The 21,949-nt window shown below is 45.2% G+C and overlaps 1 protein-coding gene across 1 annotated transcript in view; it reads left to right on the forward strand.

The window, feature by feature from the left end:
* The first annotated feature begins 14,547 nt into the window (after positions 1-14,547).
* Positions 14,548-21,949, forward strand: part of tfap2c (transcription factor AP-2 gamma (activating enhancer binding protein 2 gamma)) — a 51,440-nt gene continuing 44,038 nt past the window's right edge. The window contains exons 1-3 of the mRNA XM_072239067.1: positions 14,548-14,719; positions 17,432-17,887; positions 18,986-19,037. Of these exons, the coding sequence (XP_072095168.1) occupies positions 14,672-14,719; positions 17,432-17,887; positions 18,986-19,037 (556 nt within the window). The 5' untranslated portion in view covers positions 14,548-14,671. The remainder of the gene's footprint in view (positions 14,720-17,431; positions 17,888-18,985; positions 19,038-21,949) is intronic.

Genomic DNA, 21,949 nt, shown 5'->3' on the forward strand with positions numbered 1-21,949 from the left:
TAATCCCATCTACCTGAGCATAGCTTACATCTCTCTATTCCCTGCCTGTTTATCTTACACTTCTTAAATGCTGCTATCGTTTCAGCTTCTACCACCTCCCCTGGCAGCATGTTTAGGCACCCACTACTCTCTGCATAAAAGAAACTTCTTTAAACTTTCCCCCCTCACCTTAAACCTATGCCTTCTAGTGTTTGAACTTAAAGCTCTGTCCTCTTCCTTTTCACTCAGTTTCTAATTCTCCTTGTCATTAACCTACACTGGAGAGTAGGAGAGTAGGTTAATTGCATAATTATTATTATTATAACAATAGCAATAACCTGACAGCATGTTTTTGGGGTGAGATAGGAAACTGGAGCACCTGGGGGAAACCCACGTGGGCTACTGAGTCCGCAGACTCAAGAGTCAAATTAAATCCAGGAACTTTGAATGGTTCTTTCTGTGGCCAAAGGACAGGTATGCTGGAAGTCAGCACCTACAGGCATTGTCCAGGTGGTAGGAATACCAGAATGCCCATCTTGGATATGCAATCTGCTTTCATGCAAGTGAGGAGAGTGGGCAGATACCAGCTGGGAGTCGGCTGCTGTGTCCGAGCACCACTCTCAGCAGCCTGGTAGCCTTCCTTTCATCATCAGACATGGCGATTAGTAAATATGGTTCATGAAGAAGAGGCAGCTGTGAAGACCATGAACCCATGATCACTACCTCACTATCTATCTATCTATCTATATATATATTTATTTAATATGCTTCTGCTGCAAAACCAGAAATTACACAATATATGTCAGTAATAATAAACCTTGTTTTGAATTATCAAAAGATCAAGGGCTACAGAGTGTGAATCCTGAGATTAATTATTAACTGTTCCGAAAACCTTGGGAAGCTAAAAGCCTTTCTCATCTCCCCCATTTCTGTGTTTGGAAGTGACCATTTGGTTATCACCTTGCATTGCAGATGGCATTGTTCGTACTTGCCAGAGGGCAGATGACTGGCCCTGCCAAATGTGGTATCTGTACTGTTGTATGCCACTAATTAAGTAACTACCTTTGATTCGCTGATTATTGTCTGGAGAAATTATCTGGCTTTTGCTGAGTTTATTTTCTCTGGTCTTTGAACAAACTCTGTTGGCTGTGAATCCTCCTCTGTCCCATCTCTAATTCATTGGTTGAATGTAAATATTCTGATTTGCTTTACATTTCAATTGTTATATATCCAGGCTGGATAATGCCAGCAATTCCACCTCAGAATCCACAGCAATTGGTGATTGGTAAATTGGTTTATTATTGTCTTCTGTGAAAAACTTTATTTAGCATGTCGTCTATACAGATACTTTCATCAATACATCATGGTAGTACAAGGGGAAAACAGTAACAGAATGCAGAATATGGTGTTACAGCTGCAGGGAAAGAGCAGTGCAGGCAGATAATAAGGTACAAGGCCATGATGAGGTAGAGTATAAATCTAGACTCCATCTTATTACACAAGGAGTCTATTCAATAAATGTTATAACAGCAGAACAGAAGATGTCCTTGAATCTAGTGTTATATATTTCCAGCCTTTTGTATCTTCTGCCTAACTGGACAGGAGAGAAAAACTAGGGTGGGAGGGATCTTTGGTGACTCTACCAGGTCAATGAGAAATATAGACAGAGCCCATGGAGGAGATCAGCTTGGAGCAATGCCTGTGTCTGGACTGGAATTGGTTACAGATACAGCAACCTGCTAGATTTTCTTTTGTCCTCATCATTCCATAGACTGTCACCTCATTTCTACCCGATCCTCATGATCCTAGGATAGGTCTGAATTAATTGCCATGGAATATTCCATTCGATCAGCCAGTGCCTCAAAAATTGCCCTTTGTAGAAAGGATTCTTCAAGCACCTTTAACTGCAAGTCCATCAGGCAGTAGGCAGCGCAGGAAGCATTCTATCTAAATGCATAGAGGCTTGGTATGGCAACAGCTCTGTCCATGACCGCAGAGCATTGTGGACACAGCTCAGCACATCATGAAAACCAGCCTGTCCTCCATGCACTCTCTTGCTAGTTCTCACTGCCTTGGTAAAGCAGCCAGCATAAACAAAGACCTCAGCCACCCCAGACATTCTTTCTTCACCCCCCTTCCATCAAGGCAGGAGATACAAAAACCTGAAAACTTGTACCACTAGTTTGTAGGACAGCTTCTACCATGCTGCCATAAGACTAGTAAATAGCTCCTTAGTACCATAAGATGGACTGTTGCGCTCACAGTCCACCTCATTATGAGCTTCCACCTTACTGTTTGCATACATTGTTATACTTTAATCTGCATTGTTCTGTTCTACCTCAATGCACAGTGTAATGACCTGATCTGTATTAACAGTAAGGAAGAAACCCAGTGTCTATAGGTGAGACACATCAAAGTTGCTGGTGAATGCAGCAGGCCCGGCAGCATCTCTAGGAAGAGGTACAGTCGACGTTTCAGGCTGAGACCCTTTGTCAGGACTAACTGAAGGAAGAGTTAGTAAGAGATTTGAAAGTGGGAGGGGGAGGGGGAGATCCAAAATGATAGGAGGAGACAGGAGGGGGAGGGATGGAGCTAAGAGCTGGACAGGTGATTGGCAAAGGGGATATGAGAGGATCATGGGACAGGAGGCCCAGGGAGAAAGACAAGGGGGGGGACCCAGAGGATGGGCAAGGGGTATAGTCAGACGGACAGAGGGAGAAAAAGGAGAGTGAGAGAAAGAATGTGTGTATAAAAATAAATAACGGATGGGGTACGAGGGGGAGGTGGGGCATTAGCGGAAGTTTGAGAAGTCAATGTTCATGCCATCAGGTTGGAGGCTACCCAGACGGAATATAAGATGTTGGACAGAACTGAAGCACGATGTCAAGCCCAGTTCTACGGGGATTTCAGACCCGAACCCATCTCCCCGGACACACCTCAGAGTCACTCCCTCGATCCAGTCTGACATTGCGGGACCCTTTGCTCTCCTAACTAGGGTCGCGGAGTCCGAGTCATTCCAGGATGGGCAGGAGTACCAGTCGTGTGTTCATCGCCATCATGCAGCAGAGGTAGGTTGGTGATGTTTGCATCAGGGAGCTCGCCGCCTGTGCAATGAAGTTTCAATGTAACTGATTCCACTAGACCATATCCTAATTAATTATTGAAATGAACATACACTATTCAAAGCGGTCTGATAATGATATGGTTAATTCTGTAATAAAGTATTTTAAAAAAATGAATCGTATCGAGTCTATATATATATTATTGATATATTTCAAGTATTTTATATAAAATGTATTTTTTATATTTAATAAAGGATTAAATGTCAGGCAGCTGATGAACATTCAAGGTGATTTCTCATAGGCTTAAATGGTGTAAAGGAATGTATTTGGACAATCTAAACAACCGGAACAAGAGTGTAACTTTCGATGTTTTCGCCGATTCCAGTGGGCGCAGGAGACGGAAGCTTGGCGATCTGAGTTATGCCGGAGGTTAGGCCGGGTGGGGTGACTCACCGCCCGGCAGCCGCGGCCCGTCAACTGAGAGCCTGAAGATTGCCGTTAGTTTAAAGCCGAGCGCCAGCTCGTACCCATCGAATTATTAGGAGCTCGGTAAGAATAACAGGGAAATAATTGATAAAGTAACTGCAGCAATCGTTTTCGCTAAGACCCGTTGCACGTTCATTTGTGCATCAAATTCAACTGAGTAATTGACTGTTCATTTGGTCACTCCTCAAGCTAGGCGCGATTTGTCATGGACCTGCTGTAAAGCGGTCAAAATATATTGTATACAGAAAGACTAACGCGAATTTTAATGCAAAACAATTCTGCACCAGCATAACATGAGGATTCAATAGGAATGCGTGGTTAATGTTTAATATGTGCGGCCAAAATATAAATCTAGTAAATAGTTCCATTCAATTGGTATAAAGGAATGGAACAACTTATGTAAAGTGAATAATTATACATGAATGTAACATAGAAGCAGAAATTTCTGGAAATGTTCGGAAGGTTGGTTGGGCAGCATTCGCGGAGAGGAAGAATAGTTGATATTTCAGATCGATCACCTCTCAAGAGAAATGAAAAGCCGTGAGTTGAAATGTGACCCTGTTTGTTTCTTCACGGGTGCTGTCAGACCCGCTGAGTGTTCTCCACGCTTATTATAGGTGTTTCAGGGTGGCAGCAACTGCTGCTGTTTGCTTTTTGATTATACCGCGACACAGAATTATAACTACGAAGTAAGTATCATGTACAATTATTTACACCCAATTAATTAATGCAATTTTAAACACTACATGAAACGAGTTTATGTTAAACATGATTGATTTAATTCTTACCAAATTTCAAATATATTTAAATGTAATTAATTACACACTACATATTTAATACTATTAATATACGCGGTTAATTAAATCATTACAAATAGATATTCAAGTGTAATCTAAAATTATTAAACGTTGCTCATAATGAAACAATTATAATATTAAAATATAAAAATAATGTATATTTTAATATCAATTATAGTACATTTTGTGCCACCAATTTAGTTAATAAATGTAATTTGTTTTCCAATACTGATTGAATTATAATTTCATTGCCATCCTGCAGGCTGCGCGATTAATGCGCTGTGCTTAATCGGCCCGTGGTTCTAATGTGTAGTTAATTGTTTGCACGTTTGCAAGGACAGGCATTTTAGTTGAATGGATTCGTTTGAAGCCTCAATTTTGCTTTGACCCAGATTTCCTAATAATGGGATTGTCGCTCTTCGCAAGAATTAGCTTGTAACCGCGCTCAAATTCCACAGAATTGTCATCTGCGGTCAGATAAGTATTCGACTCGGGAGTTTCAACAGATACTGCAAGCAACCGCACCGCTGGGCTCAGGGATTTACAGGAGGCAGGTTCCCGGGAGCGTTTCAGGTGTTATCAAATGACAGGAGATGAACAAATTGCCCACACTACCGTATGAGCGGACAGGTCTGTCTGACCTGCTAAGTGTTTCCAGCATTTTCCGTTCTCAATTCAAAACCCTGTCCGCTAAGCAAGAAGCGACGTTTTCACCGCATCCATTATATTCAACATTATTTATATTTATTCATTATCACGGCACAAGCATAATTATGAATTGCCCTCCTTCGTTAACGCAATTACACCACCAATTAATGATCAACACTATTATATTTCCAATTTACATATGAGTGGTCAAATGCAATTAATTTAACCCGTTTTGCTATCAAATTCATTAAATATATTTTTGGACGTTGTTTAAAAGTTATTTGAAGAACGAAAAAAGTTGTAGAGGCGACTCGGCGATTCTGTGATTTATCCATGCATTTCTGTACCACTGGTTGCGGAGGTAGTGTACATTGGAAATATGTACAGTATCTCGGTCTTTCGCCAAACTCAAGCCTTCGTCACGCAGATTGTTCCATTAAATCCAAGCCGCCCGCGGGTTACAGTAGCAGCACACATAAAAGTTGCTGGTGAACGCGGCAGGCCAGGCAGCATCTCTAGGAAGAGGTACAGTCGACGTTTCGGGCCGACGACGTTAGTCCTGACGAAGGGTCTCGGCCCGAAACGTCGACTGTACCTCTTCCTAGAGATGCTGCCGGGCCTGCTGCGTTCACCAGCAACTTTGATGTGTGTTGCTTGAAATTCCAGCATCTGCAGATTTCCTCGTGTTTACAGTAGCAGCTGGTATTTTTGTGAATAAAACACATACGGCATAGAGTTAGTACGTAATATGCAAAATAATGTGATTGTGCTCGTGTGTGTAAACGAAGTGTGCGTGATAGAGACTACTAAAATTCAGTACTTCTTATTTACTCATAAGTAAATAACTGACATTCCTACGGTCATGGGATAACTCAGCGCCCAAACCCCCCCCCCCCCGACAAATCTCCACTAACGTTTCGGTGATGTTACCGTCCCGCTGAGTTTCTCAGACATTTTCGGCTTTTATTCCAGTTTACATCACAACAGAAGTTATTTTCTAAAACCTTTGTACAGTTCAGTCTCCAGGCTGAGAAACTGCTTCTCTGCTCCTTAGTGGTCAGAGTCCGCGAAGGTTGTTGGCCCAGGTGTGGCTCGTTCGTTCTCAGCGTTCTGACCCGAATTTACCCCATTCTGACAGACCGAACCCGAGTCCTCCATCGCCGGGACTGGGCGGCAGGAGGGTGACCACTCACTGCCTGGATTGACACAAATGCCCCCCGCGAGCAACACTCATGGTGGTCTCCATCATTCCATGGACGGCCAGTTCAGAAAGTGACCCCAGTAATGCATAGGACGGGTCTGATTTGATAGCGGTGGGATGTTCTATCCGATTGGACTACTTGCGCTTTGTGAAAAACGTTTCTGCAGACAAATTTGACCATAATCCACCAGGAAGTGGTCGGCATTGAATTCATCCTGTCAGACTGCATACCGGCTTGATCCAAGGAAGTTCGGGGTCATCTCACGGTGCGAGAGGGAACAATGATCTGAGAACCTCTCTCATATTTACCGTGGCGCGTTTTCAACCTGGTTATGTTGTTGTTGTTCGTCCTTCGTAGTCGAAGATGACCATGGCTTCAAAGTCAAATGGGAGATTGGTGGCTGTGGGTCCGGAGGTGACTGATGAGGCCAATCCGAGCCCTGAAGGCTCGCCCACATGTGGGACACAAGTGGGTGGGTGCTGTCGTGGCAGTGGATGCTGTTCGGGCCTTGCGCACAGCACGCTTTCGTTGCGCCTCGATAATACCTGGTTATACAGTATCTTGTATCCGTTTCCTTCCTACGGGCTTGGGTGCTCAGCTTGGGTTCAAATGTCGTGCCACTCAAAGGCAGCCTTCCACAGAAAGACCGGAGCCACTGCTGTAGCTTATTATTATTTTTATATAGTTCAGAAAATTACCTTTTGTGCATGATAAAATATATACAAAAAGAAAAAAAACTGTGCAGATGGTCAGTACAGTACGTGGTGTAAATTTAAAGAGAGAGAGGGAAAAAACGCAAACGAATATAGCACCACCGCCACGACGTGGCCCCCTAAGGTGCCACACCTTTCATTATACGAGGGGCTTCCTGACCCTCCGTGTACGGTAGCAGAAGGAGCCCACACTGTGATCCTGCCGACAGAGTCAGCAAAGCCCAGCAGGCTTGAACGGGCGGCGATTCCAGTGACCCGGTTAGAAATTGATGCTTGCAAAGTGCCCAGAGGGTTGTGCGGAATAAGAGGTAGAAGTGGTGAGTGTAGCAGAAAGTATCAGTTATCTCAATCACTCCATTATGTAAGTTCAGAAACTTCCATAATGGTGTGAATGGAAGTAAATAGGCGGGCAACCGAGAGATTGGAGTAACGGGGCAACAAAGCTACCAAAAGCAGGAAATACTCGGCATGTCGGGCGGCATCTGGAGAGAAAAGTTCCAGGCTTGACACGACAGCTGCGGATGCTGAAACTCCGGAGCAACACTTGCCGCGCTGGAGAAACTCAGCGGGTCAGGCAGCAGCCATGGAGAGTACACATTCTGTGTCGAAATCCTTGGGCCCGAAAGGTCAACTGTCCATGTTACTCCATAGATGCTGCCTGACCCGCTGAGTTCCTCCAGCATTTTGTGTGCGTTGCTCAAAGTTTCATGTTAATCATTTCTGCCGTGAGTTTAATTATCTGACACATGGGCTATTCTCTCTCTATCATACTTGCTCCGGTATTCTCTGTTTTATGATTCCAGTACGGGTGTTGATGGGTGAGAGACTGCTAGAATTTTGATGACAAGACCGAGAGGAGAAAATCCTGAGGCCGACAGTACAACAGTTAAACCGAGAGACAAAAATAACCGGTTGAAGTCAGAGGCCCAAACCCGAGAGCAGCACAGCGGAGCTCGGAGATGGAAATACTACAGGGAGCGATTAAAGACTCCCTCTAACTTGAAATATTTCCCTTTCCGCGGAGGCAGCGTGACCCGCTGAGTGAGTGGGGGAGACCCTCAGACCCGTCACGTCGTGGCAATGGTGCTATATTCGTTTGTATTTTTCCCTTCCTTTAAATTTTTTTTATTTTCAAGTTACTACAGGTGATAAGTTCAGGGAAAAGTCTGCAGAGCGGCAACAAAGTGGGGACAGAGATTGACTTCCTTACAGAAAGCTATGCCACGGATCAATGTTTGACCGAAACAGTACTTGGCTCTATTGAACGTGACACGCATCCCTCGCCACCCGCCTCCAACTTTTCTCCCCCCACCCCTCGAAAGGCTCCCGCGGCAGTCGGCTCTCTGTACATGTTACTGCTTTGATAGAGGACGTATTGAGTTGAATTAGTGCGCATTCCGCCAGGAATCTGTTAGCGTGTCCCAAACAAAGGTAGACGATAGCCTCCTTAGCGGACAATCAATGGAGCCTGCATGACAACAGGCAGAAACAAAAGGGTGAGCAACAGGAGAGAGGAGCCACGTCTGTGGGCTTGGAGCCTGGCGTCTCTCCCCTCCTCTTTCTTTCAGGTAAATGACTGAGGTGCGTCTAGCGTAGGTGCGCAGGCGCGGGCCGCCACAATTCCAGTCCGGCGGGGCTGGAAGAGGCAAAATACCTTTGGCAGTCGTTCGGGCCGGGCTCCCAGCATGTCGCTGATGGGGAAAGTGGGCGGCTGGCAGGTATGTGGTCTCAGGCCGGCAACCCCCGTTCGAGTGGTAGAGTAAGGGGCGTTGGGGATGGTCTAGACGCCAGCTGCGCGTTTCAGGGGAGGGCTGAGGGGAGGGATTCCTGACAACTTCACCCTCCTCACCCGCCCCCAGCCCACAGTTCGGGGCAGAGGGCTCATTATTCCAAGAGGAGCGGAGGACCTTGAGAACGGGAGGGAAATGAGGAGGACACTGCCCGGAATCTGGTGGGGTGCAGCGGCCTCGCAACCATATATCCTTGGGGTTGGTCGCCCCTCACACACTAACATCTCCCCCCCCCCGCGAACCCTTCCCCCTTCTCGTTTCCACACGCCAGCTCACGGGAAAGAGGGATGCCCTTCATCTCCGGATACCGAGACTTGCCGACATCCCACGAGCGGCCATCCCCCCATACGGGACAGCTCGCTTTGGAAAGCACCGGCGGTTTCTCGGCCTGCGCTCCCCAGCGCCTCCTGCCGCGCGCGGATCGTAGTTTTGGCAGCCCGGTGAGGGGAGGGAGGAGAAGTTCCTCCGCTTTCCCTCCAGTGGCGGGACAAGGGGAGGGCGTGCGATTAAATAGAGTCCCGGTGCCTGCAACACGCTTATTTAAAACGAATTTAGAAGTAACGAAGTATTGATAAAAAGCAACCAGTTTCCACGGACTAGCAGCTTAGCTAGGGGTTTACCGCTGCCTTACCAAGGGTTAGCCTGCAAGCACTCAAATAATCAGCAAAATGATTACTGTACCTGTAAACGTACCGTGATGTTACTTTAGTTCATGGTGTTAGCTCTACGCCTGGATGTTCAGACAGATTGGGGCTGTGAGTGTACAGGGTTAATTGATGACACACTATTAATAGTTTTAGGGATCATTTGCGCTCAGTGTCGAAGTAACCCATTAATATAAAGCGCGTGTATGTCAGTGTGTGTGGAGGAGGACTGGATGTACTGGGACAGGACTGAAATATTCGCCGATGTGATACTGAGATTTTTGTGTAGTCATACAGCTCAGAAACAGGCCCTTCGGTCCTCCACGTCTCTACTGACCGTTAAGTACCCATCTATAAGTATTCCCATTCAGCGGCGCTCTATCTGTCGTCAGGTTCTTGGTCCGGGTATTTCTTAAATACAGTGAGAGTACCTACCTCCACCGCCAAGCTGTGAGTCCTTACAGTTCCATTTCGCCGTTAGTTGGATTGTTACTATCCGGAGACATGAACAGGTGATAAAGTCTGAGGCTGCGCTACCCCGCAGCAGTGGTGAGGATTATGCGCGGGGGTGGGGTGGGGGGGGGAGAACATTTTCATGCAGTTTAAAGTTAAAGGTGGACGATCGGACAGGTGTGATTGTGGTGGACAGACAGCTACACGAAAGTGAGATCCCATATTATGTAATAATCCGATGTGGCTGGATCTTGCATCGGTTGGCGCACAGTTTTGGTGACGGGGATAATTTAGTGCTTTTGCTTATTGCAGGAGGTGACGGTGCGGCTGGCGGGCAATCTCCTCCTTTATCGCTTAAAAATAGGATCAGGCTTGATTAAAAAAAAAATTCCGATTAAAAAGCACCAGATGACGGAGGTCTGGATTTCAGTCTTCTCGGCGGGGGTCCAGTTATAGTCAAAGCTTTAACTGCCCAAGTTATTTCGTTAGCAGCTAATGAGGATGAATTTAATGAGTTATTGGGAGAGCCGTGATGTTCACGAGGAGTAGTTTAAATTGCAGCATTTCAAAAGGGGCAGAGACTGGAAGGAGATAGGGCGCTTTTCCTGTGTTGTGTTGTGGTTTATGTCACTGCAGCCTGCAGGGTAATCTTGAAAGACGACAGGGCAGAGGAGGAAATTATTCGTTAAATACCGATCCGAAGAACCATCTGTAGAAGCGGCAGAGAAAATCCAACTTTTGCTTCTATATTTGCGGTTGCTGCCTAAACTGTACAGAGTTAACCCAATCACGAACCGCGTGATTTCAGTTCGGCGCATCTGACTCCTTGGTGAATACTGTAAAATACAGTAAATGTAGGAGCGGCGCGTCGCGGTTGTAAATGTAGGGACCGTTTAAACAACCCTTGCAGAAAGTTGGCACCTCCTTAAAATGCAGGATAATTGTGAAGGGTTCGGCGAGAATTTATTTTGTAGGATTCACTTTTGGGGTGGTTCAAGGAGATTCGACAGTAATTTTCAAAAGGATATCGGATAGATATTTGAAAAAAGAGACATTTGCAGGAGGAAAATTCACGCGGATATAGGGCGTTATGGACTGTTTCTTTCAAATAACCCCAAAGGCAAGATGATCTGAATTCTCTCTTCTGCAATGAAATAGGTACAAAGGAATTACCGGGCACTTAGTCTTCAAGTTTGCTGTCTCTTTACTGAATCGATCGTTCTGTTTTCCTGACGCTTGTTAATAAGAGAAAATAGATCTATATCAATCCCAGCCTTCAAGCATTAGGTTGACCAAAAGTTAAATGCGGCAAACACTTGACAATCTGCTGGCGAGCTCGCTTGCCAGGCACTTCCAGTACCTTCGTTTTTTTTAAATTTCCGATTTCAGTGTCTGCAGTTTTTAATTCTCAAGGAAGTCGACTGCAGGTTGGGGAAAGGATTCCATCCACTGTTTTGTGAGCAGCCTAACTCTTACGTTAACTTCCTGTCCTCTTTATTCATTTTTTTTCCCAATCATTTGAAACGCCTTAGTTACATCACGCTTCATTTTTCGGCACTGGAGAGAATTTGAACGGCTCTGTAGATCTTAGTCTCGGTAGCCCCAGTATCAAATGCCCCAGCGACCCCCCGCTTGTGTCTGGTACCCATTAAGGAACGCGGTGCTCCAGGTATGTAAAAGGGACACATCTTTCTCACCTTTACTACACGGTTGTCCTGAGGCATATTCCATTATTCCTTTCAAATTATTATTATGACTGCCCGGTGGCTTTCAGTGACTTCTGTTACAGAGGGAAATCTCGCATACCAGGGCTTCCCCACGTTTGCCCGCTCTCTGGGGAGCGAGTAGATCCCCTCGCTGACATTGATAGTCTTGTCCCCGCTTCGGAGTAAGGCAGACACAATATGGATTAATTTGCGGTTCATATTAAAAAGTAAATGAGTCGCGTTTATTAGAGAGAAGGCTGATGCAGTAGAATTGGTTTAATCAATGAGAAGGAATTACAATCCCCGTTCAGACTCCGGTGTAGATAATCTCCCACACTTTAGTAGTTTCATTTACACTGAAGTAACCTTGAGAAATTAACTGGGCGATGGTTGATTTTCCATTGAGTCAGTAACAACGTTCTCAGGTTTGTGTTGAGATGTGCTATTGCGATTCCAGAAGAATCCGAACACCCCTCCCACTAGAAATCCCTTTCATGTTCATTGTAGTCGGTGCAACGCAGAGGCCGCGACTGTACTGGGCAGTTATGCCGACGTGACCAGGAAACTCGAAAGAAGTAAATTTATTATCAACGTACATATATGCCACCATAAACAACCCTGAGATTCATTTTCTAGCCGGCATTCACAATAGAATCAATGAAAGACCACACCGTCAAGATGGACAAACATCAATGTGCAAAACATAAACCGTGAAAATACAAAAACATGATAAGAATAACAAATAAACAATAAATATCGAGAACATGAGATGAGGAGCCCTTGAAGTTCAAGATAGCGCTGGTGAAAAAGGACGACTCTTTGCCGGAAACTAGCGGTCATTTATATGGCCTCCAAACTCTAAGCTAATCTTATCAAAAGGATGGATGGCTTCGCTAATTTCATTCTCCAGATAGCTGCTTTGAAATTCGTGGCTGTTTTCTTGCACTTTTGATGCGATTCCTAGCCGGGGCAATGCCGCTCGTTAATGGCTCAGTTTATAATGCACTCCGAACATTATCCAGGAAAGTCTCACCCTGGAGGAGGCATCCGGCACAGTCTGCATTTACCATCCGCTGATCCTTCCCTGGATACACGTCTCCGGGTTCTTGAACACTGGCAGTGTCATGTATTTTATTTCTGCACAATTCTCCTTCTACAGTCACCATTCACCCCCTTTAAAGCGCAAAAAGTTAGCAACACAGAGCCTGTATGGGTAACCGCAGAGTAGTGAGATCGCGGTATGTAAAACACAGAACAGCACAGTATAAAATAGATAATTGGGTTTCCTGCCATACAGTCGGGGAATATAATACTGATACAAAACAATATAAAGCGATGTCATTTATTTCAGGTATATAAAGCAGAATAATATCATGCATGGAAACATAGCGCGGTATTATAGAATACTGTATAACAGTACAAACAATGCGTGGTGTAACTCTGTGTAATGTTGTATTGTCTCATACAATTTAATGCGGTAGATGATAGCATCGTATAATAAAAGTAAACACAATACAGTCTAATTCAAGAGATATTTTACAAAATGTATAACATATAGATAATTGTAATAGGAAAATATAGAATGCAATGTATTGAAATACAATGTAAACATGGACAATGTAATAGACCATAGTCCACAATTAATACGATACAGCACAGGGCGTGAGATAATATTACCCATTGTAATTACTACAATGATCAGAGTTCCAGTGTTTCCGACGCGTTTCCTAATTGAAGCCACTCCGCTCTAGTGTAGTTCGGAACATTGTTTCAGGGAAGCTGAGCATAAAGTGTCCGAAGACGGGAGAGTTCTGCTGAAACGCTGAAAATCGATGGGCGGATCCAAAACAGTTTTGTGCATGTGTGTTTTTTTTAAATTTTTAATATTGTTTGCGGCAAATTCTTACGTTAAACGGTCGTTGAATTAAGTGCGTTTTCGGTCAGTATTTAAACTAAAATTAAGTATTTGGAAGACACAATACAAAAGGGAGGAACCTGATTACATCTCCAGTTGTAGATCCAGGAGCGATAGTTTCAGTTTCTCTTGCAGTAGAATTCGCCATATCCCAGCAACAGAACAAAAGCGTTGGACATTAAACATAGGGCTGTTTATTATGACAAGAATCTTTATATAAATAATCATACAAGAAAAAATAAATGTAGTAAGCGACTAACAAATTAACACAGCGAATTCTAGGAGATGCTGTTTCAACATTTCAGAATCTTACCGCCGCCGGACTCTCAACGTGAACGAATATGGATGGGCTATTTTAATATCAACAGATATTATTGTTTAATATCAACAGTTCGAGCCTTTGGTTTGACAGCCAGAATAGGCTGGAAGGTGGGAGTTGCGGACGGAAAGGCCGAACATTTGTTACACGGTATTCCCGACTGCGGCGAGGCTCCTCATTGCGAACACCTTATTACAAAACATGTGAAACGATGAGGCGGAGCTGTTCCACTGGTTACTTCCCGCCAAGGAGAAGGGGTTCGGAAATTGATTCCTGCTGAGTATTTCCAAATTGCCAACATCCTCTCATTCAGCAACCCTCCATGACAAGAGGATGCTAAGAGGTGAAGTCTGTTGTCTAGTACTGAGATCGGGGACAGACTCTCTGCGATCACTTTACCATTATTTGGAGTGACAGTTGAGTAATCCGCTCACCGGCTGCAAGAGCCTGTCTCAAATGGGACTGGCGGCGAGCTCCGCCCCACGGCTGCCTGCAGAGGCGCCCGGAGACAACGGCAGATCCCCGCGGGGTATCTGCAGCGGCGGAGCCGGTCGAGAATGAAGCTTCTTGCTGGCGGACGATGTGCCCGGGCGAGATGGGGGTCACACCTGACAGGCAGCCCCCGACTGCGTACCACTCCAACACCGCAGCAGCGCGTCACATCAGGCGCGGGCGGCCAATGGCACGCCTCCTTTCCACCGGACCAATTTGATTGGTCGGGTTGGAGGGGGTGTAATCGGCGTCACTGGCACCCTGCGTCACCCAGGGGGGCGGAGCGCAGCGCCGGCTTCCGCCCGCTGAACTACATACTCATTGTAGTGCGAGCCAGAGCTCATTGACTGTTAGAGGGAGAACAGCCGACGGCTGGCGGTGGGAAATTTCACGTCACCTAGCGCTCGGTTTGGCTTGCCTTGCCAGGCTGGGCTTCTCCTGAGTCCAGTCCACCGCGCAACGAACATGCTGTGGAAACTAGCCGATAACGTCAAGTATGAAGAGGACTGCGAGGTGAGGGAGGGAGACTCACTGCAGGCTGTGGGGTTTTCGCTAAGGATATTTGGAGATAACTTATGCCCCTAGTGCTGTAAAAAATGCTGGTGAAATTTCTTGTCCCGATTCGCCGCGAAATTGGATTGATTGCCCTCTGGTTGAGTACTGCAACCAGGGGTAGTTTGAGCTGTCGACTGTAGTTTTTTAAAGTATGTTCCTTCATCTCTGTACTAATTCACGTTTTCTTAAGACTTTTGTGGTTTACAGAAGTCCTGTGTAGTTATAATTTTTGAGCCTGTTTGCACGGTTTCAGATATCATTTCCAGAGGTCAGGTTGGAATAGTTCCGTGATGGGGATTAATGTTTCCAACAAATGAAACTATAAGTGGCCATTGACGTACCGGGCTAGTAAAGTTCTTCTTAAACCGACTCGAAAGCTGGCGAGGGGAACCGGGGGCCTGAGTGTTGTAGACAGCCCTCCAGGGAGCGGGAGTTCACCAAGTAAGGCCAAGTAGCCGACCACCCAGCGTGAAGGGGCCTGAGGGTAACCACCTGGGTGATACCGACAAGCTAACGTAGCGGGACAGGACAGGAAGTGAAGAGAGTGAGCCAGCGGTAACCCCGCTCGTCCCCCGGAGATCGGAAGGCGCTTCATTGATACCGAGCACTGGAGAAACCGCATATGCTGATCTGATAAAACACCCGGAGAGCGAGAAGGGCTCGCCGGGTTGAACAGCGTCCGTGGAGGCAAGAGGTGCAAGCTGGCATTTAGAGTGAAGATTCTGCCTCCAAAGGTGCTGCCCGACTCATCAGCTCTCAGAGGCGTTGAATCCTATCACTGCATTACACACCATAGGTTAGCAGTTATTTTAGTTCTAGCTTCTCACAATCCCTGCTGGACAAACCACGCTCTTCCCGCAAACAAGAGAAAATCTGCGGAATCTGGAAATCCAGGCAACACACACAACGCTGGAGGAACTTAGCAGGCCAGGCAGCATCTATGTTAAACAGTGTGGTCCACGTTTCGGGCCGAGTTGCTGAATTTGTTTTTTTTTGTGTCCCAGGAAATCGTCCAATTGGTTATAACTATTTTTGTTACTTTGACGTGATATGCAATTGAAATTATGCAAACTCGCTCTCCCCTCGCCCGAAAACTGGGGGCTCGAAGTGGCTGTGTTTGCTCTCTTCATGTTCATCCTCATCTGAAAGCCCCGTCCAGGTGCCCGACGGGAGACTTGGTGGTGGGGTGACGCGGAGCGGTGAAGTCGGCGTCACGCCTCGCCTCCATTGTAATCCCCTGGGCGTCATTCACCGATGGCCTGGCGGACTGCGGGTATTGTCGGGTTCCGAGCGCTCCATCCTGCTCGGCAGCTCCAACAATATTCCTCCAGCGCACTGTCTCTTCGCAACCATGTGCGGCTGAACGGCTGCTATCCAGTCGCAACTGGGCTCTGTTCTAATTCCACGTATTGTAACCGTACACAAAATGTTTTTCTCTTCCCCCCCCCCCACGCCTCCAAATGCTTAAATCGACCCACGTAGGATTCATAGAACATTACTGTACAGGGTTAATCAACCCACGCCGACCTATTATAAATTTAATCCAACCCTTCCGTTCCTCCTAGCCCTCCGGTTTTCTGGCATCGCTATGCCACTCTAAACGTTTACTAAACGCCCTTAGAATATCAACCACCCCTGCCCCTGGCAGCGTGTTCCACGTACACTGACACTCTCCCATACTTTTGTCCAATCGCCTTAAAATTATGCCCCCTTATATCGGTCATTTCAGCCGTGGGGAAACAGGTCTCCACTCGATCTATACCTCTGATCTCGTGAAATCGCTTTTCGTCCTTTTGAATGTCTACAACTCCTTTATCACACTGTATCCGGTTTACAATTCTGGAGAAATTTTACAAATGTTTTTAATCATGATTCAAATGAAAACTTGCAATGGTATCTGGGCAGTGATTTACCTTCAGAAAATTTCATTTCAGCGTAAAATTCAGTAACTACAGCAATGTCGCTGGTTATTGCCTATTACTGTAATTCGCTTTTGATATTGGATTATTGGTTGCAGAAAGTGATCTATCCGTTCTTGTTAGATATAGTTCGCATTTGTGAAATTATTGAAGGTGGTGTCTATTAGAATCAAAATCGTTGAGCATAAAACAGGCTGTTCATGTTCAGCCCAAGTTGTTCACATCAACCAAAGAACATTGAATAACAAAGAGATTATTGTCTTATAGTAGATAATTTAATTGAAATACCTTTAACTCCAGTATTATAGTTCTGAACGTCGACAGGAGAGGGAATCGAGCGTGCTCATCTTGGGTATGGGTGGTTAGGAGTTTTTAAAAAAAATTGGATACTTAATTCTCGGAAAATGGCAGTCTTTCCTATTTCTGCTGTACCTCCCACAGACTTCGCTTTAATTCCCATTCCCATCTGCGAGCGATATTTTGATCTGGGAATGGAATTAAAGATAACTGCGCATTTTAAGTGATAAAGTTGTATTTAAAGTGAGTGCAAACCTCGCGGATGCCCAAATGTAGTCGAGCACAAAAAGAATGTGCGCAGTTAAGTCAGGATGCTGGAAAGCCTAGCAGATCAGGCAATATCTGCGTGTAGAGATTTCGGGCTAATGACTTTTAATTGCGATGCCCTTTACGGTCTGTCTGTTCGTGTACTAGGGTTCAGATGGGCAGTAACCTGAACGTTTTGTCTCTTCAGGACCAACACGACGGGAGCAGTACCGGCACGCCCCGACTGCCACAGCTCGGGGCAGTCACACAGCACCTGTACTCCTCAGCGCCTCCCCTGTCTCACACCCCCAGCTCCGACTTCCAGCCGCCCTACTTCCCCCCTCCGTATCAGCCCCTAACCTACACCCAGTCCTCGGAGCACTACTCTCACCTGAGCGACCCCTACTCCCTCAATGTGCTGCACCACCATCACCACCAGCAGCAGCAGCCGCCGTCGCAGTCGGGTTGGCCGGGCCGCCAGGGTCAGGAGACGGCGCTTGCTCATCACCAGCGGGTAGGGGCGGCCGCGCAGCTCTCGGCACTGGAGCCCAGGAGGGAGATCCGCCGCCCAGACATCCACATCCCGGGCAATCATCATCTGGACTCTGCGCTGGCTGAAAACATCAACATGCAGGAGGTCGTTCACACTATGGAGGAAGTACCGGTAAGAGCAGTCTTCATTTAATTTAGCCGTTTAAGAAACAAGCTCAGTGAGGCATTTTCCTTATTTATTCCAGCGCCTCCAAACCTCCAGGAACAGAAATGGTTCTAGATTTGGATGTAGGGGGCTTGTATTTCTTGGTGAGATCAGTCTGATGTCAATTAAGAGAGAGCAGGGCAGTCGGCCATTCACTGTTGAATTAGAATATTAGATGACAGGCTGTCAGCCCTAGCTGTTAATTAAACGGGCCTCATGCACCAATGGAAAACACATTTTACACGGGAATAGTTTATTTTCACCCGGGTGGATTATTAAATACTAATGTTTACTAATCACTTCTGCTTATCCTCTCAGCGCATCATTACAATTGAAAGTACTCTTGGGGAATGAGTTAAATCTAATTTAATTTGGCAAACTTTATCGCTGCGTAGGAGCCGATCTTCCCCTCTTAACCAATGCTAAAGTGGAATTATTTTCGCGGGTGTAAACGAGTAATTTGTCCACCTCTGACTGGGAAGTATTGTGTGTCTGTGTGTGTACCAAAAGGTTAGTTCTTTGCCTGCTAGGAGAGCTACTACTCTTCTGCCATTCCTGCAGGGGTTGGGATTTTGTGGGGAAATGAGCGGTGGGAAATCACTGGGATTATACGTTATACATCCTATTTGTAAATTGTTTTATGACCCAATTAAGGTATTGTTTACTCTGTTATTTACCTTCATTTCAGGCCTTCATAATATAAATATCACTATGACACGCCTATATTTCCCCAGAATATATTTTCTCTTGCAAATATTTAATTTTTTTAAAAACAAATTGACGTTCACATTTTGCATCGTCATTTTGAGGTTTCGAATGTCCTTCCTCGTTCAAATATATTTGACATTTTAAAAAGTACATTTTTTGTCACTGACAAGTGGGCCCAGTGATCCCTCTTACGCTCGATTCGATGTAATATTCTGATAACTGGAAAAAGTTGAGTGCTAAGGGGGAAGGTCTTGTTAAATCAACGGCGGCCAGCAGCATGTTGGACGCTGACATACACCGGGGTTTTGCAGCGCGGAGACGGCTTAAATGGTGATTTTGTTTGTTTGTTTGTTTCAGCACGCTGACGACTCCAGCATACTCGTACAGGACCACGGAGTAATCAGAAAAGGTAAGGACTACCTTCTGCGGAGTCGCTTCCCACCCGTTCATTCCTAGTTTCCGGACTGGCGGCCCTGTCGGCCTGTAAAGCTCCAGTCATTTCCTGAGCGGTTCCTAGGCAGTGTTAATGCGACATTTACAGCATGAGGAAAATCCGATCGGATGCGGGAAAGAATCTAACTTCTCTGAATTTGCCTCCCAACGAGGTTATTATAAAGCCTTTTACATTAAACCGACTTTTTATAGTACAGTTCGACTGTGCTCTTTCCGAAAGATGGAAATAGACCTCAGAAATGAAGCATTTTAGATAAAGCACCCTCACAGCGCCAGTGACCTGGGTTCGATCGCGACCTGGGATCGTGTCTGTGGACTTTGTGTACGTTTTCTCTGTAGCCGCGCGAGTTTCTTCCATGTCCCAAAGACGTTTAACTGATCTCTGTAAATTCCCCTTGGGGTTGAGGAGCCTTTCACCAGAGGGTCTGGAATTGATAGATGTGTCGGCATAGTCGGGGAGGACGTGTAAGTGATCACTTTTAAGCAATGTTTGAGCAGAGTTGTGGAGCTGCACTGTGTGACAGGATCAGAGGTTTTGCTGGCTTTTATCCACCCCCTCCGCACCCCCCTCCTACCACGCTGATTTCCTTTCAATGTGATGTAGGCATCTGAGTTTGCATGGTTTGACCTGTTGGCGTATAGGTCTTTATTAGGAGTCTGGTTGGGGGTATGATAATTCTATTCGAGTTTGCTGGCTTTTAATTGAACTGGCAATGACAGTGCGCAGAGCTTAGTACTTGTCTCTGGGAAACCGGAGTTTTTTAGTTAGTTCTTCGGACACAGGACGGGAGTTAGTGTGAAACCGGTGTTACTCCCTTTTGGATGAGCCTAAAAACCACTGGCTTTAACAGGGCAATACTGAGAGCAAGCCTAGAGGAGAAAGGATGTAAAACTGGCACTTCTGAGTCTTACTGACTGGGAGTATAGGTTGGCACGTCGGTAGCATAGTGGTTAGCTCAACGCTTTACAGTATCAGCGACTCGGGTTCTATCCCCGTTGTTGGCGGTAAGGAGTTTGTATGTTTTCCCCGTGATCCGCATGGGTTTCCTGGCTGTTCCGTTTTCCTCTCAAGTTCCAAAGACCTGGTAGATTAACTGGTCATTGGTCCCGTGATTAGGCAATGATTGAATTCAGGGATTGCTAGGTGATGCAGTTTGAGGGCTGGAAGTCCTATTCTGCACTATTTCAATAAATAATTTGGTTCAAAGTGATTAAACTGTGATCAGTTACTCTCCCAGCCAACCTTGGTATATGGAGTTGTAAACATTTTCTGATGAAATATTTAGAAACTAGTGTTTAACCTGAAATGGCAAACAAGTACTTTGCCTAAAGTCTTACTAGTATAAAGATATTGCTGCAGCTTAATCTGTTGTCAGCCAGGTTTATTATCACTGGGGTGTGTTGTGAAATTTGTTTTTTTTTTCCTCAGCAATACACTGAAAGACACAAATTATGAAAAATTACTACAAATAGTGTAAAGAATGGGATAGTGCTTGGTTAACTCCACCTAGTGCGTGTATTTAAAGAGTAATTTAATCTGAAAGACTAATTATATGACAATATTGATGGCTTCAAACGGTGTCTCGATCTAATCAAGTTGCTGCCCCTGGGCTGAAGCCCGAAGACTGGAAGCCTGCCCTGGAGTTGAAATCTGTAAGTGTGGGTGAGATGGAGGAAAGGCACTTGTTTTGTTGTTGTTTTTATTGCATTTGTGTTGAGTCATTCTGCTGAGCATTGTGGATATGCTATGTTGGCACCAGCATGTGTGGTGACACTTCGCGGGCAACCCCAGCACATCCTTCTGTGTGTTGGTCGTTAATGCAAATGATACTGTATCTTTTGTACATATGATAAATCTGACTTCTGCTCCTATTTTATGGATGCTTGTATGACATATAGCTCCAGGGTTGTGCTCCCAATGGTTTTTTTTACCTTTTTTAGTAGGGGTTCTTTTTCTTTCAAAAAAATATTCTTTATTTTTTCTTATTATTGATATATTGCTTAGCTTTGTTAATCAGTCATTTGCTAATTTAATTCATTGGTACATATTGACATATTGACTTCATTACCTTAATGTATTTTTGTTGATCTTTAATAATTAATAAAAAAATTTTTAAATGACTTCTGCTATAAAACCAATGGGTGAATTGTACTTCAGTTTAATGCTGGTGTTGATAGGAACAGGGCTCTGCTTGAGCAGTTAATTTCAGCCAATTTAGGAAAGTTCCAAAGTGCGTTCCTGGAACTCATTACTTTGCTACTGTCGGGCAGAGTTTGTGTTCAGTTTACAATCCTTGCTACCATATTCCTCTGCTGATGATGGCATCAGCAGAATAGGAGTGAATGCTTTATTAAAATTAACTGGTTTAATTGGTGACATAGAATATAAGAACCGGGATAATATGTTGCAACTTTACAAACACTGGTTAGTCCGTATTTGGTTTTGGTCGCTGCTCTAAAGGAAGAGTGTGGTTGTGCCAGAGAGAATGTGGTGGAGGTTCAAGATGTTGACTGGACTGGAGGACTTCAGTTGTGGGGAGAGATTAGATGGTCTGCTCTTCTGTTCCCTGGAGCAACAAAGTCAGAGTTTGGTCTTGACAGATGGATAGTAGGCTATAGAGTTCTGAAAACTTTTTCCCTAGTGTAAAAGTATCAAAAATGAGAGGTGATAATTCAAGGTGGGAGGTAGGAGTCTTTACATGGATCTTGGGGGTATGATTTTGAGAGATTTGTATCTGGAACATGCCGTCAGGGAAGGTTGTAGAACCAGATATAATTACTGCATTTAAGAGGAATTTAGTTGGGATTTAAATGGGCAAAGCATAGGATGGTATGGTCCTTATGCAGGCGGATGGGATTAGAGTCAAT

This window comes from Mobula birostris, chromosome 2, assembly GCF_030028105.1.
Source record: "Mobula birostris isolate sMobBir1 chromosome 2, sMobBir1.hap1, whole genome shotgun sequence".
In the NCBI taxonomy this organism is placed as follows: domain Eukaryota; kingdom Metazoa; phylum Chordata; class Chondrichthyes; order Myliobatiformes; family Myliobatidae; genus Mobula; species Mobula birostris.